Source organism: Antechinus flavipes, chromosome 4 (assembly GCF_016432865.1).
Source record: "Antechinus flavipes isolate AdamAnt ecotype Samford, QLD, Australia chromosome 4, AdamAnt_v2, whole genome shotgun sequence".
Lineage (NCBI taxonomy): Eukaryota > Metazoa > Chordata > Mammalia > Dasyuromorphia > Dasyuridae > Antechinus > Antechinus flavipes.
The window spans coordinates 248,628,572-248,655,278 of NC_067401.1; the positions used below are offsets into that span (position 1 = coordinate 248,628,572).

The 26,707-nt window shown below is 31.2% G+C and overlaps 1 protein-coding gene across 2 annotated transcripts in view; it reads right to left on the minus strand.

Annotated features, from left to right (window-relative positions):
- PHIP (pleckstrin homology domain interacting protein) overlaps positions 1-26,707 on the minus strand; it is a 171,253-nt gene that overhangs the window by 136,647 nt on the left and 7,899 nt on the right. For both annotated transcript variants that reach the window (XM_051997303.1, XM_051997301.1), the window contains exons 5-6: positions 19,539-19,689; positions 19,330-19,428 (exon numbers count right to left, since the gene is read on the minus strand). In XM_051997303.1, coding sequence (XP_051853263.1) covers positions 19,330-19,428; positions 19,539-19,689 — 250 coding nt within the window. The remainder of the gene's footprint in view (positions 1-19,329; positions 19,429-19,538; positions 19,690-26,707) is intronic.

Sequence of the window (26,707 nt, forward strand, 5' to 3'; positions counted from 1 at the left end):
TTTTTTTTTTTTTTTTTAAATCTGTCTCTGAAAAGAACTGAATTTAGCAAGCTAGGAGAGAATAACTAGCTATGTGAAAAAAAGCACTGATATGTTGGGGTATATTTGTTGTTTGTTCTTCATTTTTGAAGAGAATCATGCCATGACATACAAGTGAATTGTATTTATGTGTGGGAGTGACGTGCAAAGTCACCAGGCTCACTTTCTCCTCCAGAGCCATCTGGGTCCAGTGGCAAGATATAAATCAGAACTGAAGATGACTTCCAGATACAGTGGGAGACTTTGGCCTTTTTAAGCTAAGGTCTTTGATAGATTTCAGTTTGACTGAGGCAAACAATGGCCTCTTATCTAATCAAAAAAAAAAAAAAAAAATATATATATATATATATCTCAAATCTAGGAGAGCAAGATCCTTGGGGTTTCTAGCCAAAACAATAACCATTCCTATTTACAAAAATGTTTGCAAAGACATTCTAAATCAGAATGAACCTAACAAATACACTCTTGCTATGAAATTTCTTTTTAAAAAACAAAAGACAAAAGTAATCTACATTTATCATATGCTCCATGAGTAATTTTAAAATAGTAGATTGACTTTTAAAATAACTTTTTTTTTTTCCAAACAGATCTATTATTACCAATTTGATTTCTTATACAAAAATTCAAATGCAGCTCTTAATCCCATCAAACAATACAGGTCAATAAATAATGTTATATAAAGTCAAGCTCACTAATTTAAGCAATTAAATTATATTTTTTCCACTAAAATCAGGAAACTGTAACTTGGGAATGAAGGGAGGTATGGATAAAATTCAGAGGATTCATGAACTTGAATATAAAAAACAAAAACAATCATACCAAACTACAACATAGCACTTCCTTCAATTATGAATAGGAACAAACATTCACAGAAATTTTACCAGGCATGACACGAAAAAAGGTTAAAATTCTCTACACAAAATGGGCTTGTATTTTTTGAGAATATATATACTTAATATTTTTTACTTTGGATAGGGGTTAAGTTTTTTTTTTTTTTTTTTTTTTGCGCTTCAGATTTCTAAATTCATTAGATGTTCATGACATAGAAATACAGAATACATCTGTATATTGTGGTTTTAGAAATTTAAATAGAAGCAATGAGAGAAAACAGTTACTACTATCAGCAGTAGCTCTTGAGCCTAGTTCTTCCAGATTCCCAACAGGATTGAAATTAAGTTACCTTAGGTAAGTCATTCAACTCTATGGGTTTCAGTTTTCTCATCTGAAAATGAAGCATCTGGACTAGATGATATCTAACGATCTAATCCAGTTTTAACCTAAGGTTCTATGATGAAGGCATTTTAATGTCAATCCACTAGATCATGCTGGCTATAACATTATTCTCATTTAAAAAATAAAGACATATCTAGCTACAAGAAACATATGGTTACCGGAAACATATTCAAATGATTTGTGGATTATTCAAGAAAGGTAACTTTTCTAAGTAGTTAAGCCCTTTTATTTCATTTAGCCTTTTAGCCCAGTTATTTCATTATTCCATATACTCACACACACACATACATACAGATTACATATCTATATATATATAAATACATATACAAATATTGCACACATGTACCTAAAAAAAAAAAAAAAAAGTCAAAAAAATAGAAGCAGTGAGGTTCCATAATTTGGGAGGCATTTGAACCAATTATAGTTTCCAATGGAAAGGAATACAAAATGTGAGGAATTCAGAGAAAAATGGGAAGACTTTTATGAACTAATATACCACCTACTATATGCCAGGCACTCTACTAAATGCTTTATGAATATTTATGTAGAAAAAGGAAAAATAGATACTATAACAATGTGAAATGATTTTAATTACAAAGGAAAGAGGATAAAAATATATTTTCTTTCTCTTAACAGATATGAAGAATCCTTAGCTCCTCAAAGAAGCCCATTCTGTTCCCTGCAGGTATTAGTGATTTCTATTAGTAAATATATTTTGTATTTTTTTATTCTAACTTAAGTTCATTTAGGGCCAGGATTGTTTTATCTAGCACCATGCTTAGTGTATAGTTAAGTGCCTAATAAATATTCAATTGACTTTTTTTTTTTTTTTAACATTTTTCAAAGACTTTAGAGGTCAAACCCCAAAAGATTAAATGCTTTACAATTTCTGTCTCATATGAATTCTTAAGTAAATGAAACTTTTCTGCAGAGATTCTTCTCTTCAAGTTCAGTATCTCACTACCTATTCCCTTTATCTTCTTCCTTAGTGCAACTAGATAGTAGTTCTCTTTTCTACCATTAAAAACCACTCGGTCTCTCCTTTTTCCCACTTTGTCAATACCAAGGCATGGAATTAACTTTTTCCACCACAGAATCATATGAATAACCTATTTTAATGTCTCCCCCCTCCACCCAAAAAAACTGCTTCTGTTACTTTATCTATTCAATTACTATTCTTATAATAAGTGTTCTCAATTAAGGACAAGAAATTAAACTGGCTAGTTGTATAATGTAAACTTCTGTTTTAGGGCTATATAAGGCTCCAATAACAAACAAGGGCTCTCTCAATCTGAAATAGTATTCAAATTGACCTAATAGTGACTCTTACCTCTAGGATCCACAAGGTTTTTTTTTTTTTTTTGTTCCCCTCCCTCCTCTCCCCCCCCCCCCCCCGCATAAATAAGGCTTCTCAATTTAAACTAAATAAATTACAGGGTTTTCTGAAACGCAATTCAACTTTTAAATAAGAAAAAGTTTTAACAGATTCTATCCCAAAACTTTATTCTAAAAATATTTTCAAATTGCTTTGTTTAAATAAATAATGCTCTTTTGCAAAAACTCTGATAAGAACAAATGTAGAAGACTCAGTTCAAAACCACAATGAATTAATAGTTACTTTTCAATTAATTTAAAATGCTCTTTCAATGATCTTAAAGCACTTAATTTTAAAAAAGTTTTTGTGCTTTTTTATTGTATTACTACTTCTGAATAAACATTTCACATTTCCCCTTTGCCTCTTCAGTAAGCCTCCCCCTATAACCAGGGTAAATATAGTTCAACAAAACAAATAAGACACTGACCTTGTCTGAAATTAAATGCAATTTTCCATACTTATCAGTCCTTACCTTTACTATGAAAATAAGCAGATCATGCTCACTTTTTGGGGGTGGGGACTTTTAATGAAATTTATGTTATTGACTTCCAAATGACATCTTTCACAAGAAAATCCAATTGGTCTTTTATAAATTTTTTGAATACTGGAACAAACAATATAATAATAAGTAATAAGCATTCCTCACTGCTTATTCGCTCCCAGAAATTTAAATAAAAAAGCAAACAAAAAAAAATGGAGAGTGAAGCTAAATAATGGGAATAGTAAATACCTAAGTTATCTTTATTCTTTTCCTTCTAGTAATTTCCCTTTTGATCCATCTAAAAAAAATGAGGGAAAATATAAGAATCTGAAGAGGCTAGAGACTTTAAAATGACCGTTTTTAAAGGATCATGTTTAAGCCACAGAATTCTATTTTGGTATCCTAACACATTTTCATCTAAATTCTCTTTTTTTCTTTTCTTTTGCTAAGGTAATTGGGATTAAGTGACTTGCCCAGGGTTACACAGCTAGAAAATGTTAAGTATCTGAGGTCAGATTTAAATTTAGGTGCTCCTATCTTCAGGGCTGGTGCTCAATCCACTGTGCCACCTAGCTGTCCCTAACCTAAATTCTTAATGACAGACTGATGATGTTTTATAGTCTAAAACTGGCAATTATTGAATTAGAAGAATCATTAGGTAATCTACTAAAAGCAGACAATATTCTTTCTTAATTCTTGAACATATTTCCCACTGTTGAAGGAGCCAAATGTCAATTTTCTCCATTAATTAAGATCTATCATAGAAATTATAATTATACAGATTAGAAAGTGATAGTGCTATAATATGATTGGATATATGGCTTTTAAAATAAATATTTTTCAGTGGAAAGTAAAAATAGCTTCATAACCACAGGAGGCACTTACTGAGCGTTCTAGATATGGAATCAGAAAAATCTAAGTTCAAATCTGGCCTCAGGCACTAACTATATGACCCTGGACAAATAATTTAACTTCTGTTTTCCCATTTGTAAAATGAAAATAATGACATCACCACCTACCCTCAGGGTTCTTAGTGAGGATAAAATTTAAAATACTTTTGCTATATAAATGTTATTTCTCTTAGCAATGTGTGTAAGGAAATAAACATTAGTTAAGTAGTAGTTGCCATCGAGAACATAATTAAAGGATTTCTGAACAAGAAAATGGAAATGCAAAAGGGAAAAGAACATGCTTCTTTACACTAGGACATGGAACCCTGGAAGTTTCTAAGGTCAAAACTATTTTAAGTTTTAATGATAATTCTCCAGTGTGTCTGGTACAATGTTACGGAGGCTATAGACCTGTGAATTAAAGATAAAGCTGCAAACAAAAAGACTGAACTATTATTTGTAGAATCACACGTCTCACAAATGTACAAATCTACAGAAGTCACTTAACTTTGTCTTTCTGCTCTATTAATTAATTAATTAAATTAATCAATTTATCAAAACTCTTTATTGTGATTAGTTGGCAGCAAATACAAGTGGTACTGAAATGAATAAAATGTTGAGTGACCTTTTTTAATCTTATGGTTTGTCTAGGAATGACTATTAACACTGCACTGATGGTACAAAGGTGCTAACACCTTAGTACAGATCAACACAATGGTACTAAATTGTGCAAGTAGTCATTTTGTTTTTCAGTGACATGTACTCGTTTTAAAAAATTATTAGTATCATTTAAGAATATCTTTAATGACGCAACAGTTATTAATTTTATTAAATCTAAGCCCTTCCTTGTCTTTTCCATAGTTTGATGAAATGAGAAGTATGCATAAAGCACTTCTGTGTTAAAAGTACAAACTTCTTTTCTCAAAGAATAGTATATATACAAAAACTTGAGGTGCAAGCTGAACAATTTGTTTTTGTTTTCTTTCCCCACAGAATATCATTTTTACTGAAAAGAACAAATAACAGCCAAACTATGGCTATCCAGACTTGAGTATGGGAAACACTTTTTCTTGAAAAGTGAATGAAATGAGCTTGTCACTTCAAGGAAAATCACCAATGAAAATCACATTTCAAGGACTTAACAGAGCTTTCAGCTGAGAATGAATTTTGGAAAACTTCTGTCTTCTACCAAGAGATATGTAACAATTGAAGACACTTAAAGGATTTTTGTAATGATACTAGTGTAATTTTTTGTTACCATATAATGAAATATGTCCACATTTTTGGAAGATCTTGAGTTAGATAACATTGGTTAGGTAAATCAATGTTACAAAATCATGCACAGGCAAAAGATCCATTTTGGTGTATAAAACAGACCAATGGATTTTAAAATAACAAAATATTAAGTTTTGTGATATATTTTCAAACGACACTACAGCCAATGTTTAAGTGACAACCTCTTATCAAATTCTGGTTTAATATAAAAGAAAAAACATCCACAATTATCTGAAAAGGCTTTTAAAATATTCCTCTTCTTTTCTAATTATTTATCTCTGTGAAGCCAGATTTTCTTCAAGCATATCAAACATAACACAACAGTGAATACAGAAGCATATATATCCAACTGTCATACCACTCACTCATCTAACCTAAAAATTTTTTTTAAACCAGTTATTTTCACTAACAATGTCCCTTAATTTAACATGTAATGGGTTTATTATTATTTTAAAGAATTAATGTTTTTTAATTGATCAGTTTTTATTTTTAATATGATAATAAATATGGATTGAGAAAAACCCATGTAAACAAAGGCTCTTTGAAGTTCTCAGTAATTGCTTAAGAGACTAAAAAGAGTCCTGAGACCAAAAAGGTAGAGACATCCTACACTGATTAAAATGAAGAACTTAATAAAATATCTCTTTCCTAAATTTTTATATCAGAGGAAAAAAAGTTTAAAAAACTTTTAGGCACAGTCAATATGGCATCCAAATTATTAATGCAAAAAAACTGTATCTACTGTCTTAACAATGTCTCTTAACAAAGTATTGAACTACTACCAACAGTGATTATTTTGCTAACAATATTGCATTTCTCTATCATTAGTTTATTTTAAGTTAATAAAAGTTTCATTCCACAAGGTAAATTTTTTATGGAGGATTTTCCTCTACAGGCAATTAGAAAATATTAAGGATAGGGAGAGGAAGGAAAGAAGAGTTGTAGAAAACTGACCAAGAGAGCAGAAAATCAAAGATATCCAAAGAATAGACTAATGGCTAGGAATCTATCAATAGCAATCTAGTCAACAGCACCTATTAACTTTGAACTTATGTAATTACAATTTTTAAGAAATTATGTGTGTATGTGATTATCTCAAACCAAATTCAGATTAATTTTTATAAATAATATATCCTCTTAGTCTTAGCCTACTCCAGGTAGATAGCACATGTACTTACTATAAAAGAAGCAGCTTAATAGTTAAGATTTTTCAATAGACTAAAAACATCAAATGTCAGCTAAACAAGTCTTAAAAGTAAGACTTGTAATTTCTCTAAAAATTTAGAATAACTTAACTCACATTCAAAAATCTCAGCATGAATAGACATGACAAATTTAAGATTTATTTCATTAATAATAGCTAATTATAAAGATAGTACAAAGCAGTATTTTCTATAGATGCTAATATTGTCATAAAAGCAAAACAAACATTTTGTAATTCATCATTTTGACAGTCATGTTAAAGGTTTAAACTTAATTCAAAGTGTTCTATCAAGCCGAGTATGTAAAACAAGTATGGTATATTGAAATTATAATGCATTAAAAATATCATGTGTTCATAATTAAAGAATCTAATTTAGATAATTCAATGCTAATAGTTCTTATTATCACAAAAAACAGAACAGCTCAAGTACTAGGAGAGTAGTTAATTCACAACTTAATGACCCTACTATACAATTTAGGTAAAGATCTCATTACTCTAATTTTCAGTATGTATTAGGATATGTACTATCTACATAAGCACATCTAAACTTCAGAATCCACCATCTCATCCACTTCTTTTGATACTAAATCTTAGCCCATGGAGATTATAAACCAAGTTATTCCACTATTAGCCACTATTTTCCAATTTATACAATTTCTTTTAGTACTCACATTTATGACAATAAGCATTTATTAATCACCTATTTCTATTATGTACTAGACACTGTTTTAAATATATAATGAATCAAACATATAGTACTTTGAGGAAGCTTTCTTTCTTCTAAGAAGAAATGCCAACTAAACTGGTAAAAAAAAAATATTCAAATCCATTTATGCTTTCTATACAGGTCTACTATCTTTTAACTACATTCATTAAAAAAAAATTACCATCTGTTGTATAACACATGACATAATTACAGGTAGGTCCCCATCACTGCAAACAATGAATCCTGCCTGAGAAGTGATTACATGTATTTGAATTTGCACTGTTGGAATATTATATATATGTTAATTGCTTCTAGCCCAAAGGAAATATGTAAAATAAATTCAAATACTATAACAACTTCATGAGATTCCTTATTTGCATTAATAGGAATCTACTTGTATTATTACATAGGTGCATAATAACAAATCTCTATTTTCATGAAAAACTATCTGAGAAAGTGAAAGTATCCAATTAAAGTACACCCTCTTAAAATATAAAGATGTACCTCATTCTACAAACATTTTTATTTAAAACATATTGGAAGAATTATTTTTTAAAACTTTAATTTTTCATTATTGTAGTATGGAAATTATACTAATGCCACTCTTTGTTCTTCCTAAAGATTTTTTTTATGGAGTTTTAAATTTTGTATTATAATCTAACAACCCCATCTCTTTTCAAATGATATTTCTGATTACAAAGAGAAATGTGTCCAAATCCATTTGAAAGGTTTGTATTAGACTAAAAGAATAATTTAATAAATATATGATATTTGGATTACTTGCTATCTAGGGGAGAGTGGGGAAGGGGAAGAGAAGGGAAAAATTTGGAACACAAGGTTTTGCAAGGGTCAATGTTGAAAAATTATACATGCATATGTTTTGAAAATAAAAATTGTAATAAAAAATATTTCAAAAAACCCCACATACGTATGTGAAACAAATTTTTATAGGATGGTTACTATTAGATGAATAAAATTTCTCTATCGTTCTGACCACGCTCATTTGATTCATTCCTAGAATGAAATGCTTCATCAATATACTCCATTAGAGACATCTAGCAGGAAGGGAGAGTTTAATCCTCAAAAATATGTGATCAAGGCCAAACCAAATTTTCTAGGTCAAAGGAATCTGTATTTGAAAAGTATCTACAAGGATAAATACTCACAGAATAAAGTCTCAATATAATTTAAGCTAGTAGGAACAGAGCAAAACAATTTCAACTTAATAAGAGATTTTGTAGCAGTTACAAGTACAAGATAAGAGACCTGGGTAGGCAATAGTTCAAATAAAAAAGATCTAAGTATTTTTACTGCAAGCTTCAGGATTCAAATAATGTGAAATGACAACTTTTTTTTGCAGTATTACAGTCTTAAAAGGAGAATATCCTATTGGTAATTCATTTTCTAGATAAAGAGAGACAGACAGACACACATATGTAAAACAACTGATTACAAAAACTCACCATATACCAAAATATATTCAGGTCTTTTTTTAAATTTAACAATAAAAAACCTGAGGATAAATAGAGCTTAACATAGAAAAACTCACTTGTAGGCAAATACAATTCTATATATCAATGAACGCTTATTTTCTTTAGTTATTAGGAGTTTTCTTAAGAGGATATTAATAGTTCCTTAGCTGAAAAGTATAAATTTCAAAGAGCAGACTATGATTCACTGAAAATCATTTAATTTCTTTAAATTCCAGGACCTATATGTGATTTCACTAGTACAGAGAAATTTCTAGTGAGGAAAATTTTATATATTTAGATCAGCAACTCTTCTGCAATATAAATATTTCACTGAGAGATCAGTTCAGAGTTATATAATTAATATAAATTAGCGGCAAAAATCAAAACCAGGTTTTCCTGACTCTCATGTCAAAGTAATTCATTCATTACTCCAAGTTGCCTTTCAATTACAACTTTTTATGTTCTAAAATATTTCTACCCTCAACCGAAAATATCTTATATGTCAATACAAATATAGGTATTTAAAGATGATAATATATTTGTTTTGCTGTGGATTGAGGAGGGGAAGGGTAGAGGAAGAAGTGGGCGTTGATGGATACTCATGACTTCACTGATGTAGCAAGCTCCCTATAATGAAACTTTATTAATGCTGACCAATAACTAACTACTCTACAATCTAAGTGCCATCTTAAGAATGCTATCAAGAACACTTTAGAGGTTAAATTATGTGCCAGCAATCACATAGTCAGTATGAGCTTAAACTTTGATTTTCTTGAGTCTAAAGCTAACTACAAGTAGAAAATACTGCTTTTCAAAGTTTAATGTAAAAAGCGGGACTACCAAGTTTTGATAATTTCGACAGAAACTATGGTAAAAATGGACACTGAAGAGAATTTTTTAAGGCACTTAAATCTCCAACATTAAAAAATTATAATCTGGCTAATGTTGGAAACTATTGTTTTTCCTTGTTGTCTCCTATTCTGACAAAGAATACTGCTCTCCTTTAAAAAGGGCCTTTTTTTCCCCTCTTTTCTTTGCAGAGTTTGGGGTACTAAGGATATAAAACACAACAGATTTCACTTTTGAAATATGTTAATTTCATTGAATTGTTGTTCTTTTATTCTTTGTTATAAGGGATAGTTCTCTGGAAGAAGACACGGTATATATAAACACTGGGAAATGCAGATGGTGTAAAAACAATTTATCAATAAACCATTAAAAAAAATTTATCAATAAAATAAAAAAACTATACCACTGATATCTGTGTTTGTAGTATCAAAAAAGAACTATTCAAATCTCTAATTCCAAATAAAAACTTTAAAATATCCTAGAAGAACTCCAAAGCAGAAACAACAATAAAAACCCAAAGGCCAAAACAAAATAATTCATTTATGTTTCACTACAAAATTTATATAAAATCAGCATTCAGGGGCAGCTAGGTGGCACAGTGGATAGCACCAGCTCTGAAGTCAGGAGGAACAGAGTCCAATCTGGTTTCAGATACTTAACGCTTCCTAATTGTGTGATCCTGAGCAAGTCATTTAATCCCAATTGCCTCAACAACAACAACAAATCAGCATTCAGTCTTAAAAAAACGTGGATGCCAAAGAAATGATGCTGATAAAAGTTTAATTGCTTCTGAGATTTGGCTGCCAGACACTATTCTAGTAGGGGAAATAATCTTTTCAAGACTTTAATACAGAAACATAACTTCACATTCTATTTTTTAAAATTTGGAATATTATTTGGCATCTGTATAAAGAAGTGATAAGAGTCTGAACTAGACAGTAATGAGTGGAAAGTATAAGTATATGAAAGTTACCTTGGGATGACTGTACTATGCACTTGAATGGATATGAGTACATGAGGGAGATGGAGGAAATCAAAATTATGCTAGGATCTTAAGCCCAGCTAAGTGGGAAAATGATAGTACCAGGGAAGTTGGGAGGAACCAATTTTGAAAGGTCTCTAAATTCATTGCATCATACACTAAATGATATAAGTAGTCAGTTGGATATAACAGCTACCTGACTGGCCACCAGGACAAATCAATGAGTTCTATACAGAGAACTATCTCTACAACAGAGATAATTAAAGACATGACAATGGGTGAACACTAGGAGATTAAAGTGTAGACAGAAATAAAGGGTCAACAATAGTATTTTCACACACATGCAGACGTAGGGGGAAGAAAAGAGAATAAGAAACTAACAGTGGAGACTGAGAAATATATATATAGAAAGAAAATCAAAAGAACAGTGTCATTTTCACTGTTTTTGTTGTTTGCATTTTATTTCCTCTCGTTTTTTCCCTTTTTAATTTGATTTTTCTTGTGCACCAAGATAATTGTATAAATATGTATACATACATTGGATTTAACATACATTTTTACCATGTTTAACACATATTGGATTACTTCCCATCTAGGGGACAGGGTGGAGGGAAGAGAGGGAAGAGAACAAAAGGTTTTTTCAAGGGTTAATGTTGAAAAATATCCATGCATATGTTTTGAAAAAAAAAAAAAAAAAAAACGGTGACAATAGCATCTACCTTGCAGGACTATTGTGAGTCTCAAGTGAAAAAAAACAAAAAACCTTGTAAAAACTGCTTAGCCCATTGCTTGGCACATAATAAATATTATTTCAAAGCTTAAAAAAAAAAAGAGGATAGTATCATGAAAATTAAAGCAACAGAATATTAAAAAAAGGAAGAAATGATCAATATTCATCAAATGTTACAGAAAAAAAAAAAAAGGAATGAAAAGGGACTATTTGAACTGACAATTAAGCAATCATTAGGGATCCAGGAGAGATCAGTTTCAACATTATTTAGTCTTTTTTTAGTTATGTTCAATTCTTTGTGACCTCATTTGGGGTTTTCCTGGCAAAGATACTGGAGTAGTTTACCTTTTCCTTCTCCACATCATCTTAACGATGAGGAAATTGAAGCAAATAGGTGAAGTGACTTGGCCAGGGTTACAAAGCTAATAAATATCTAAACTAGATTTGAACTCAGACCTTTATAAACTCTAAGGCCTGTACTCTGTCAATTACACCAGCTTCCCTAGTTTCAGTATAGCAGGGACAAAAAAAAAAAAAAATTTCAGAAGATAATCATCAATTATTTCCCTTTGGTTAAAGGAAATTAGAAGCAAGAAAAAAGATTAAATATTAAAAATATACTCCCACTTTCTACCCCCAAAAAAGCAGTATTGTAGAAAGAAAAGAATAGCAAACATGTTATTGAGACATAGGTAACAAAAAAATGAGATATTAGTAGGAGAAATACTGGGCAGGGTAAGGGGGGTGAGGGTGGATAACAGGAATGATTTTAGGGAGATAGAAAGGAAGCCAACATGAAGAAGTGTGCTTGGGTACCAGTGGCCATAATTCAGGTCTTCTGAATAAGAAATCCAGTGCATTTTCCACTTTTGTCCTTTATTGATAAGAGTAGGTTAACAGATCAAGTTACTAAGAAATTAGGAAAGAAAGAGAAAAGACAACATTAGTTAGTTGTCAAAGCAGGTGACTGAGGGTAAATACATATATAAAAGGAGAATAGAAAGATTGGTGTGGAATAATGAAGAAATAATCAGATAAAAAAGAGGAAGATATAATGTGCCAGGCAAAAAACAAAAACAAAAAACAAACAGTGGATGGTATCTCTCAAAATTCATTAAAACATATAGGGGATTAGATTCATAAGATGAGATCTTTGATAAAAATTAGTGTGGGTACTCTTTCCACAATCCCTTAGTAAATGATCACCTTGAGTTGCTATGGCCAAATCTTCTGAAAAGTTTCACTAAATTAAACGAGGCTAGACCTTTGGCAGATCCAAGTTTATCATACTGATACTTGAAACCTTCCCAGGTTTGTAGAACCTCCAAGAACCTATGTTCAGTAGGCATCACCTTCAAAAAATTAAAGAGTGAGTTAGTCACATTAGGAAAATGTCTACATATATAAGACAATTTTTCCATGGATAGTCATTCCAACAATAAGTTCCTAAGACATTCACTCAAATGGACTTATCTGATTGATGTGATCTCATTGATATATTCCATACTGATTTATATTCCTAAAACAATGCAGATCATAGCTTAGCTTGCTTAACTATCATGGGAGACTTGTTCACATCATTTGATGAGTGACTTTTTACACTAACACCATAACAATCCAATTAAATAGGCTCCCTATCAGTAATCCCTCATTCTCGCCACACAACTAATTTTTTCACATCTTTCATGCTATCTTTTGCACTGACTTCAAAATTCTTTGTTCATAACACTTCAGATTTCCCACATCCTCCAGAATATTAAAAAGATGGGATAGTTTCAGAGAGACATTTGAGGTCATTAAAAGAACATGACAATTTCCCCAAAACTATCCACTCTGCTCTCCTTCAGTTTAATTCTAGCCTCAATTTATTATCCATTTGCTGTCTGCAACACAAGAGGTAGGTGTTTCAGTCTCTTGATTTTTTTCTAAATAGATATTTAGACCAACTCACAAGTAATTACAGATCTTATTTAGAAGGCTCCACAATGTTCCAGAAGTCAATGCAATCAACGCAATGTTATCTACAAATAGGATTAGGTGGAGGACTAAATATCTATTTTAAAAAATCCCTCAACTTGCAGGCTACAGTGAATTTCATACATACATAGTTTTATATCTCATTTGTTAGAAATCATTAGAAAACCAAACAAGGCTATCTATCTGTTCTACAACTTTAAAGGAATCTTGCATTATTTTACAATGCACAAGATGTCTCAAAAGTCATACTGAAGTGTTTAAGCTTATAGAAGCTCTCTGTCAGAGAAATTACAAAGCCTATCAAAGTGGCATTTTACTTCTACTGCTAATCAATCCTCTTTTTACAGTCAAATAAGCAGAGTGAGATTTCATTTTCTCTGTATTTTACAATCAACTAAATGATGAAAAAGATGTGGTCTATTTTGGAATATTGTTTGCAAAAGCCTATTTGTACCCTTACTCATCCAGTTATGGCATTAATATACATGCACATTTTCATACACATTTTATATATGCAGCAAAGTAGGTACATGAATTGATAGCTATTGAGGTTATCTTGACCTTTTTCTTCAATAATTTTTATATTTTCCTTTCCTTCAAATACCTTGTGAATCACAACTACACCACCATGAAAAGGATCATCTCCAGAATGGGCCTTCTCAGTATATATTTGGTCCAATCCAGCTTCTTTCCCTATTCTTTTATTTTCTTCAACATATTTTTCACTTTCTCCTTACGCTCCTCTGAAACTATAAAAAAAAGCTTAAATGTGGGGGTTCCGTTGTCCTTATTAGTTAAAAATTTTAGTTATTTTCAGTTTTTCAGTCACTGTCTTATTTAATTGTTAAATGCTCTTAGAATAACATGTTTAAATAGGTTGAATGCCATCATATCTTTAAATTAAGTTTCTGTCCATATTATTTTTATTATTTAAAAAAGCAATATTGCTCATAATCTTGCCTTATCTTTTTCTATCGTATTTTATAAACAAGTTTACATTCTAAATCAGTAAACAAGTTTATATTCCAAATCATTATTACTTCGGGTTTTCATGTTAGCTGTATAAACCAGGCAATATGTGTGTGTGTGTGTGTGTGTGTGTGTGTGTGTGTGTGTGTATATATATATATATATAGTGTGTGTGTATATATATATACATACATATATATAAAAACACATAGAGAAGGACACTTTATGTGTGACAGAGAGATAAAATTAAAATTCTATTCACAGCTGTTGTAATCTGTATCTATTAGCTTATCTTTTCCTCTCAAATAATTCACATTTTCCTTTACCAGTAATTTGTTCAAATAGGTAAAGCTAGAGCTGTTAACAAGGCATATGTAAGCATGTATATATAGGTATCCATATGTACACACATGTATATATGTGAATGCATACAGATTTATTTATTTTATATTTTTTACTTTTATGTTCTCTTGATTTCTATTAATGTGTATCTTTGCTTTAATAAATGTTCCAATGTATATACTACACAAAATCTACAGATGAATCTTACATCCCTGAATAATCTCCTGACAGTAAATTTACAATCAAGTTAATTTTTGTGGTATTATTTAGTGCTCACCATATTCAAGGCCTTTTCTTGAAAGAAGTAATAATATACAGACTCAAGGCTGTTGTACAGTCTACAAATTTCTCACCTCTCTCTTTTCTTAATCCTGACTTCTAACTCCTTACTATTTTTTTTTTATCATCTCCCTCTATTCTATTCCCATTTTCACTCTTAAGTCACTATATATCAAAGTATATGAAAATTTAATTTGAAGGGCCTAATTTGAGTACTTCACAGACTTCTGTAAAGCAATCATTTTCATGGTAGTCTGAAATGGAAAATAACCAATTGTTACATAAAATGATGTTTCTTCCTATCTCTGGATACATGTTAAATCCACTTAGAGCCCCTCGAATGATGGCCTGTGTGCCCTTTATATTTAGTTTCTTCCTGGTTTTTCTAATCTTTCTATTTCATTTATAAAGAGAATGTAAGAACTGGCATTTTTCAACTGGACAAGAATCTCATATCCTAACAACTAGGATAGTATTTTACTGACCATCTAAAAATAGTATGTGATTCTTTAGTATTTTTCTTCTCCTTTTCTTAAAAGTCAAAAAAGGCCAAAAATTTCTGCAGAAGCAAGTGACCACAAAGGACTAAGGATTTTTTACCTTGTTTTTGTTTTTTTTAATTTTTATTTTATGAATTAGCAAATCAAAGGAATTTATAACCAAATGGTGGGGCTGCTGAAAACAGGCCTCTATTAACCTAGGATGATACTGGCCTTTTCTCCATTAAAGTAGCCTTTCTCTTCTAAGAAAACAACTTCCTGTTTCAGATTTATTTCTAATTTTGGGGGGATGAAGTAGGTAGTTAGGGAAAAAAGACAAGCAGAACAAGTTCTACATTGGGAGCTCCTGCCAAGACCAGATTTCACTGAAATTTTTAATTTTTCCTTACTACTAACCTATCAGTGACAGCTGCTAGAAATTGTCTTCAAATTCCAAATTTGACTTTAGCTTCCAGGGAAGCCAAGTTAAAACTCCATGTGAAGACTTGACAGACATACAATATTGAAAAATGTGTAGTAGTCCTCAAAAGTGTATTTCACATGTGTACATACAAAAATCTAGGAGTTGAACTGGTATTTTGTATCCAATATTTCTAAAATGTACAGGACAGCAATTTTCTTAAAAAGTCACACAGAGAAAGCAAAAATGTTGAACTTTATTTTTTTATTATATGAGTGATGCAATGTAACAGAAAAATAAGTGCTTGATTCCACCAATTTTCTAAAATTCAAATTCTCTTACGTTTTTCTGCTCTGCCATTTAATCTAGATGTATTTTTCATGTTTTTAATCTCTCCCCATGGCCATACCTCCCAATTTGTTAAACTGTTATCTGACCTGTAAATTTTGTTCTGGTTACTCTTAAAAATACTTTGTTGTTATTTCTAAAATTAACATTGATTTTCACTAAGTTCTGAAAATATAATTTTTTTTAAATTCTTAAAAGTTAATCTTACCAATGACATTCCTATAGTTTTAATGGCTTCTCTGGAGGATTATATGATTAAAAATACAGATGAATTATTTTCTCATTAATGTTTTTTTTAATCAACAGCTACCTTGTTCTCAAAAGCAACATCTTAAGAGACCAGTTATCGCAAGTTGTAATAAATCAGATACTCTTGTCCCTCTAAAATCATTTAATGCACACACAAAAAAATTCTTTAAGTGCAACTGTACCTTATCTAAACTAACATTTTAAAGTCATACTTGAACAAAATTCCAAGTATTATAAAGACTACTCAATTATGTACATTATATAAAACAAAAAAGAATAAAAAAAAAAAGGAGAATGTTGCAAGGTTTAATTTTTTGGATTAAATCCTCAAATTTCAGACATGCCTTTTACCTTCCAAATGTGTATGAACAGAACTTATATAAAAATTATCAACAGTCCTACTTTGATTCTTCATTATGCCATGAAGATGACCCTGGTTCCTCAAATGTCACAAAACTCAAATTCTGCAGATCCTGCATTAAAGTGAAAAGCCTTCAAAAGTAACAGATTATCTTTCACCCGAGGACTAATACAACTATGTGCAAAGAGATGTGTCAATATGCAGACCAGCTATAGCAATTCAGAAAGCCCATTTAAGTATAACACATAAGTGGTGAATTATAAGATTACTAAATGGTCCTTGCCTTCAGAGAATTTACAACTTAAATGGAAACGCAAAACATGTAAATGTACATATGAAACAGAGAGGAATGAGATGCTAATTTATGCTACTGGAAAGAGGGAAAGATAAGTGAAAGTTAGCTTTAATATATATATGATAGGGAGTAGTTTTTTACCACTGTACCCAATCCTTCAAAAAACTTCTTTTCCTTTCCATCTCTTAAAACCCCTTTCTTCCTTGAAGACTCAGCTCAAACTTCACCAAATTTTATGGAAAATTTTCTTGAATACTCCCAAGCTGCTAGTGTTCTCCTTCTCAAAACCATCCTATATTTATTTTTTATGTATTTTATATACATATGGCTGACAAGACTATAAGCTGCTTGAAGGCAGAGCCTATTCCAGTGCCTAGCAGGTGGTAATTACTTAATAAATGTTTCTTTACTGACTGAAGCAAAAGCTAAGTACTTATAATTAATGAAAAATAAAGTTGACTAACTAATGGGATTAGGCTCTAGGGAATCTTTAAAGACAATAGCAGCGAGCCCACACTTAATTGGGGCTGCTCTCAAAACTAATAAAATCCCTCCCTGGAACCAACTTATAAAGATTAGAAACATACTTTACCTCACACCACACCTATATTAACTGCTCCCTGCTTTCTTCCTCATTCTAAAATCAGTATTTTTTTCCATTCACAACAGTGCCCAGAATGGGTTTTAAGAGCTTAAGAAACATTTTATCTAACTTTTAACTGGGAGTGGGGAGAGGAAGGGAGGAAGCAAATGTTATTAAATCAATATGACTGGTAAAATGGGGGTTTCCTTGGGTAGGATAAGACAGAATAGGGGAGGAGGATGGAGACTGACAAGATGACTGGCACATTAACCTACTAGGTGTGAGATGAAAAATACCTTGTTCATGATGAGATCAAGTAGAATGGAAAGAAAGAGATGAATTCAAGAGATACTTTAAAAGGGAATGAAATGGAAAGAAAAAGAAGGATTCTAAATAACCTCAAATCTTCCATTTGAAGTATGGTGATAATGCTGACAGAAAAAAACAGAGCTGAAATGGGTAACCTGTTGGGGACAAATGGAAGACCATTAATTTAGTTTAGACATGGAGAATATGAGAAGATATTAAATCCAAAAGATGTTTTCTTTTGTCGTCATTCAAATATTTCAATCATATCCAACACTTTGTAACCCTATTTTGGTTTTTTTGACAAAGATACCGAAATGGTTTGCCATTTCCTTCTTCAGGTCATTTTATAGATGAGCAATTGAAGCAAACAGAATTAAGTGACTTCTCCAGCTACTAAGTGTCTGAAACTGAATTTGAACTCAGGAAGACAGTCTTTCCTGATTCCTAGCTCCCAATTCTCTCCCCCTGCTCCAAGCTGTTCCAAGAGGTCTTCAAAGTAGTTGGAAATGTGGTTTTAAGAAAACCAGCAACATACATTTGGCCAGTTTGCATATTTTTGTGTGTGTGTGCAAATTAAAGGGGAAAGAAGCAGAGTTCTAGTTCCTAACAGAGATTTCAACTCTTTAATTTTCCTAGATCTAACATAAAAAAGGAATGTGGAATAATGGACAAAGAACTGGTGTCTAAGTCAGGAAGACAAGTTCAAGTCTCATCTTTGATACATACTTTATTATGTGACCCTATGGTGCTCCCAAGCAACTCTACAAGACTCAAGTACAGAATAGGTGCCAATCTAAATAGGAGGAGTATTCTCACCAACACTTTACTATTCTGACTAAATTAGGTTTGGTTGATGTTTGCTTTTTAAACAAATAAATGTCATCCTTCTCTTTCTCCCTTCCCCCCTTAATTCAGTCTCTAAATTGAGTGTTTTCTAAGTGAGTCTAATTTCATTAACTCCCAATGTTCCCAATTTGGAAGGGAAGGGGAAGGAAGGAAAGAAAACTATCTTGTTTGAAGAAGGAAATATAAGGGATGAAAGTTAAATCTCTGACTAGTAACAGAAAGGTTCAGAATTGAGACTTAGGAACAACTTAAAAATGAATCTTCTTTACAACATAGCTTTGACTGAAGACAAAGTTTTTCAATAAAATAGATTTAATAAGAATATGAAAAATATACAACTTGAATTTTTTCAGAGACTTCAGCCTTGACTTAAATTTTATCCCAAAGTATAACAAATAAGACATATATGTTATGTTATGTAATATATAACATAAAATTAAGTATGATTATAAATGGCCTTATAGCAATGTACCTAAAAATAATCTGAAATTTCTGAAGAGTACTGCTCTTATCTGAAATTCTGATAAAGCAATATGTAGCATGGAAAAGTGATCTACTTTGGCTATACCAAAAAATAATCTTTGGTTTTCTAAACATTTCTATCCCACATGATTAAAATAAAGAAATTTACTTACCTATACTAGGGGGACTTCCATAGTTGATTGGAGACTCTGGAGGTCTTCCACAATGTAAAGCAGCAAGAGCAGATCCTTTCCACACAACATGTTTGCAGCCTATTGAATATATATGTATATTTATATACATATGAATATAGGCACATCTACACAAAAATTTTAAATGATGATTTAAAATCCCTTTAAGCCTTCTTTTGAAGCTTCCATACTTTTATTTGTGCGAAGCAGAGACTGTCTTCCAGCTCCTAATAATGTTTGCACTCCAGGGACACTTTGAGGAATTTCTTGCTCTAGAAGTGGTCCTAGTCGATGGCATATTTGTAGCAAGTGATCAGGTGCCAAATGTCTATAATACTTCACCTATTGTGTGAAAACAGAAAAACATAAAAATATTTGCTAAAGGGAACATGAACATTTTCATGGCATAAAGCTCATTTTATGTCCCTTACCTAAAATTCTAAAGAAAAAATTGTCATGAAAGTGAATTTTTCATTTAATTGTAAAAATAACTGATTTTTCAAGCATGAAGATTTGTCCTAGCTATTGGAATTAAATGACTTGCCTAAGGAAACACAGCTAGGAAATGTTATGTGTCTGAGGCCAGATTTGAAGGCAGATCTTTATGACTTGAGGGCTGGTGCTCTATCTACTGCCCCACCTAGCTGTCCTCCCACATCTAGTCTTTAAATCCTGACCAAAGTCGCAGATTTTAGGTCTTATTTTTCTTTCTTATAAAATGAAATACATAGATGATCACTATCCAATTCTCATCACCTCACAATTTTTTTCTTAAAACATTTGTATTTCTGACAAGAAATATCCTAATTCTTAAATTTTTGCTGCCCCAAATACACAACAAATAACAGAGGGAAAGGTTAAAGAAGGAATACAACACGAATCTAAGAACTTAAAAAAATTATGGTTGCTATATTAACAAAGTAATTGTAAAGATTTAAGTTATCATACATTTTAAAGTACAATAAAAACTATATTTTCAGTTATCAACATTGCCATTATACGCTTCATTCACTTTGACTTGTGTAAATTATGCAGTACTTAGAGATTAAACTTTAAAAGCACCTTAATCTTATTTTAATTTTTCAGAGACTCAGTTTCCTCATCTCTATATAGCAGGAGTAGTAATAATACCTGGAGTACTTATCTCACAGGTTTGCTATGAAGATCAATGGAGATAATATATGTAAAGCAATTTATAAATGTCAACTACAATTATTATGCACAAAAGCAATGTTTCACTTTCTACTTTAGTTTAGGTTGATTACAAAGTAAATTCATCAATTATGTATTTATAACTTGATGGGAGGAATGGGGAAGGAAGACTAGAAGGGGCTATCACTTCAAATTCATGTTTATGTATAATATTTAATACAGAATTAAATCTCAAAAGAATAAGAAAATGATTATATTATTCTGCCTACCCAAATCATGTAAATTTCCTCACTATAGTACCTAAAAACTAGTATCCATTGCCATTTCAATATGTATCCCTTTTGATACCTGGGATGTTTATTTGTCAAATTATTCAATATTAAATTGCAATAGTTTGTTAAAGTATTAACGAGACCGTAACTGACATTTTAAAAAGGCTGGATAGCATTCATATTTTTATATTATCCTTAATATACCTTAATCTTCATCAGAATTTGCTTCTATCCTACACTTGCTTTTTTCACACTTTGGTTGCAGTAATTTACTAACGAGAAGAACTGAACTGAAGATCTAGAGTAAAATTTTTTTCTCACTATGTTAATCTGTTGATGAGTTAAAAATGGAGGTTTTTAAAATATTTTCATAATTTCTTTCACACATTTATATAAAATGCTTATCTCTGATTGTTTTGTGATGAGGTAACATTCAAGCAAATTCTATATCCCATATTTTAAGTTACCATATTAAAAATTCCACAGCTAACTATAAAGCATTTTATTTTCAATAACCTTAAATTAGCACTTTTAAGAAACATTCACAAAGATAATCACAAGCATACATAAGATCTTGACAAATAATCTCATTTGTAGTACTATTTTCAGCAAATACTTTTATAAAACACCAGAAATACATCTAAATACACATATACATACGTAGCATTCATGTCTACTTATAAACTATGTATTCTAGCTAGTAAAACTAGAACACATTTCCCCCCATGATATTGACTAAATACATTTAACACCTAACAGGTTTGATTACCAATGAACCTAACTCTAAAAACAAAACAAAAGCACATAGCTTCATTGTGAAATGAGTAAAAAGCCTAAAGAGGCAAGACCTAAACAACTTACTTTCTATCTCTATGACCTTGGGCAATCAAAACAGCCAAAGTAGTCTCAGTATTAGATAAAATAACTTATAAATAACAATAAATCCTACAAACCTATTATTGGATGACCAAAGATTCTTTTAACTTAAACTCCATGATTCATATTTATCAAAAACTGATTTCTAAAATTATTAATTTAATTCAAGCTAAACATATATTATAAATTCTTGCTCAGTTAGAAAAAATGTTCAAGTTATGGGGGAGGGCTTCTGATTAAATGAATTTTTCTGGCTAATTAGGATATCCTTTTAATTTTAACTCTTATTAGAATGACAAAATTATTACAAAAGTATTAATAATCTCTAAAAAAGTAATATCAATTTAGTTTCTTAAGTAACAAATATTGAACACAACTATTTTTTAAGGTGGTATACTTTGCAGTGCCTCAGTGACATTATTCTGAAGTTCAATTTTCATTATAAAATACTAGCTGAAAAAGTTATATATAATTTGGCAGGTTGAAAACCATCCCCAGGATATACATTCAAGGGTCAAGTATTTTTAGATTGGACCATCTTTCCTCCTCCACCCCCTTGAAAAAAAAAAAAAATCCCCAATAGAACTTGATTGTGCTGCTGCAGCTTTTTAGTTGTGTCCCATTCTTCATGATCCCATGTAGGATTTTTTTGGCATTTATTTTAATAATCCTCTGCTAACTCAAAACTAGACAATGATCTTCTGGACAAAAACGTAAACCCATGGTGCTCTTCAAAGAACATACATCCTTTATTTTATTCAATTGTGTCCAACTCTTAGTGATCCCATTTGGACTTTCCTAAGCAAAGACACTAAAGTAGTTTGCCACTTCCTTCTCCAGCTCATAGTACAGATGAAATTGAAGCAAATAAGGTTAAATGATTTGCGTAAGGTCATACAGCTAGTGTTTGAGGCCAGATTGGAATTCACTAAAACAGATCTTCCTGACTTTCAGGCCTATCTATTATCTACTGTGCCACATGGCTGCCTACAACACACCTTTTACTTAACCATATAACCTAGAATCTAAAAGTCCTTATGTAAAAATCAATTTTAAACTTTTAATTTACTTAATGTCCAACCATAATTCAGGTATTCAAAAGAAATCTTAAACAATGGTACAGAAAAAAAATCAGCTTAGGAAAATTACCAGTCCTTCCAAAATATTTATCTTTAGGATTATAGGTCTATAAAACTATTGATTAGAACAAAGAAAAACTGACAGTTTCTATTTCTGATCAAAGTTTTCCTTATCCTACTTCATTACAAAGCACACAACAAGGAATTACCAACACTAATACCTGGCCCCTTTCCAAGTGTGATTAAGATGTGGTATTGAAATTAGCAGGACATTTCGCCTAATATTTTCTGAGGTATAGTGTTCCAATTCCTCACTGGGTTTTTCAAGGTATTTTTCAAGTTGCTTAGGATATTCTAAGTTACCACCAAAGAAATAGGTAATCTGTTTTCTATCTGTGACATACATGAATCCATATAACTAGTGAGATGTCAGGAGCAGGATTTTTTTCACTGTCAAGTTAGCAAAACATATTGTTATATCCAGCAGAGAAGAATTACAATCTGGAACATAAAATTGTCCTCAAAAACCAAGTAAAAAACTGGAAAACTATATTATTGTATATAACTGAGAACTGGTCCAAATCTTACTAAAGTTCAAAAAGTCAAATTCATAAGTGTACAATGAGAGGCATGGCTGGACAGCAACATGTCTGAAAAAGATCTGAAGATTTTAGTGGACTGGAAATTCAGTATTACTTAATAATGTGACAAAGAAAGCCAAAATCAAATTCCTAAGATCTTAAGTGGTATCAAGAGGCATCAAGTTCAGAACTAAGGAGTTTAAGAATCCTACTGTACACTGCCTCAGCCAAATCACATCTTGGGAATTGTGTTTAGTTCTGGGCACATTTTAGGAAAAGTATTAGTAAGATACACACTATCCAGAAGTGCATCAGCACTATGGTAGAGAAAGGGCACTATGATCATGCAATATGAATTTCACTGAAGGGATAGTTAGTCTATGAAAGAGATAACTCAGGACATGATTACTGTCTTCAAGTAGCTCAAAGTCAATCCTGTGGAAGAGGAATTAAGACATTGTTTTGCCTAGCCCTGAGAAAACTGAACGAGGTGTAAAAGGGTAGAAGGTGTAAAGAAATTTTAATTAAAGAAAAACTTCTAATTATCAGCATTATACACAAGTTGGGTAAGATGTTTGAAGAGATTGTAGTCCTTATCAGTGATCTTCAAACAAAGGCTGGCATGGTACTTTTTAGGTATGTTCTACAACAGGGTTCCTAAATCTTTTCTTTTTCATGGATCTTCTGCCCCAATATCTGGCACTCTGGTGAAACCCTTCTCAGAATGGATTTTTTTAAAAATTCAAGTAAATTTTGGGAGACTAATTTTTTCCCCATTAAAGCATCCTCCAAAACTAGAAATATTTTTTGTTCAAATAGTAATTATATTTGATAATGAGGGCCCTCCCTATACAGATTCTAAGATCCAACATCTAAGAAATAAAATTTATTATTTAATTCAGAATAATTTAGTAATCCCTCTATTTCAATTAATCAACTCATTTACCCCACAAGTCATAACCCACTCTAAAAGTAGACTATGCATATAGCTATCTTTAGCAGTTTGAACAGGTTTAACTAAGGCTTAATTTGTACAATCAAAGTAGGTTGGAGTAGGTCAGTAAGAACTTAAAAAGTGTTAATTCTATCACTTGGCAAAGGCAAGGATCAAAAAAGATGGAAAATGTAAACAAAATTATTCATGATAAAAGCCAAAAACATTAAATTTCATAGAATGTCATGAAAATTTATCTTTAAAAGCTGAAATACATGGGTCCCAGGTGTAAAATGTTATCTTTTTCTAATCTAGACAATTTCAATTTCCTTTGACATACTTTTAAAAGATTTTTTAAAAATTACTTCATACCATTCAATATAAATATTAAGTTTTCCATATTTTATCAACTGAGATTTACATATATTTCTATAACCAATTCTTCATTTCAAATATAAAACAAATTTTTGCTATGATTTAAAATTTTTTTTCACTACCTTTTCCCAATTTTGTTATCTATTTATTTCCACAATAAGAGCAAACCAATATAAAGTGAATCTATTAACCAAGTGTGGAAACTGGAAATGTCAATCCTATGTTTTATAGAACATTAAGATAGCTTCACATTGATTGACCATAGTCAAAGTTAGAGGTACCAATTTAATTAAGCATCACACTCAGGTAAAATCTAATAAAGGAAGCTCATTAACAAGTTCAGGCTTTTAAAAGATATGCACAGAAGATAAAATAAAAGCAAAGGCATGTAACTGATGCCAGGTATATCAGTGCCAAAGTCGTAGGAAAATGTTAAGTCAAAAAAATTAAAAGTCAAAACAAATGGAAACTTACAATTACTATCTACCCAGAAAAAAGCTTTTTTGTGTGACTTTGCAAGTTGGAAGTATAAACAGATAGGACCACTATAAGGGTAGTTGGAACGATAATGGAGAACTGAAATATTCAACTATTTAGCATTTGTATTTTTCAATCAATCATAACTACCTTTAGTTAGAGAACATCTTTGATATGAAATCTCCTTTTCTCTCTTTTGATACTGCAACCATTCTGATGAATAGCCTCACCACTTCACACTTGAACCAACTACAATAGCCAGTTGGTCTCCTTCCCCTCAAGCCTCTCTCTAGTCCAATTCATTCTTTCCTCAATTTTCAAATTGATCTTAAACATCTGACTACCATACTTATCACCTCCCATTCAATAAATGGGCTCTCTATTACTTTCAATAATCAAATACAAAGTCTTGCTTGGCTTTTAAAGCCATTAATATCCTGGCCTCTTCCTTTCTAGCATTCCTACATATTATTTCTCTCCTCCAAAAATTTTTTTCCTAGTCTTCCTTAATCAAAGACCCTTTGCTGAGATTAGCCACTTTATCCCACATATATTTTAGTACATAGTTATTTGTATGCCTTTCCCCCTATTAGACTATGAGTTCCTTGAGAGTAGGTACTCTTTCTTGCCTTTCTTTGTATGTGCCAGTTTTTGGCACACTGCCTGACACTTCGTAGAGCCTTAATAAATGCTAATTGAAAGGCTAGAACAAAGATGAATTACAGAAAACTGATATCCAATCTAAATGCAAAAATAAGGGAGCAGCTAGCTTCTTTCAATGAATTAAAATTGTTTGGCACATCCTTACATAGTGAAACTGCTTATAGATGTAACTATTAAGTCACCAATAATCTTTAGAAAACTAATTGGAAAGATTGAAACAGAGACTGGTTTCAATTTTCAAAAATAGAAGACAAGATTCTTTGTTGAGTCAATGAGTTCCATAGTGATTCACAACAAAGTCCTAGAATGAATTTTTAAGGAATTATTCATTTAGGTAAGTAATTAGCATAAACTAGCATAAGTTCATTATTATCATGCGAGACCCTTCTAATGTTTGAACTTTAGTATATATTTTAAAAGTAGAATTTTATTATTTTAGGCAGCTCTAATGTATAACTTTTAAATGTTTTTAAATTTACAAAGTGCTTTATATATGTTACATCATGCAAGATTCAAGAAATGCTGTAAAATAGGTCTTAAAAGTCTTATTCTGATTTTTATAGATAATGGCATTGAGGCTGGAAGGTATCAAGTAATTTTATACATCAGATGTAGGAGTCAAAACCAAGTTTTCCTGACTCCCAAATCTGTGGCACATTTGTTTCCTCCATCCAAAAAATAACCATTTTCAACTTTTACATAATAACTTTTTTTAAGTTTTCAACTTCTCAAACAAGCACTTATAAAATACTTATCATGTGCCATATAGTAAATGCACAGTCTAAAAATACAAGTGAACCAGTTCTTACCTTCTACTAAAATTGTAGAAGAGAATGATTTTTTTTTTTTTTTAAGAATTATTAGGATACACCTTACTTAAAGAAGTACTATAAACAAAATTTTGAAACTCAAGTTTATAAACTCCTAGGAAAGTTTCTAAGGCATCAACTA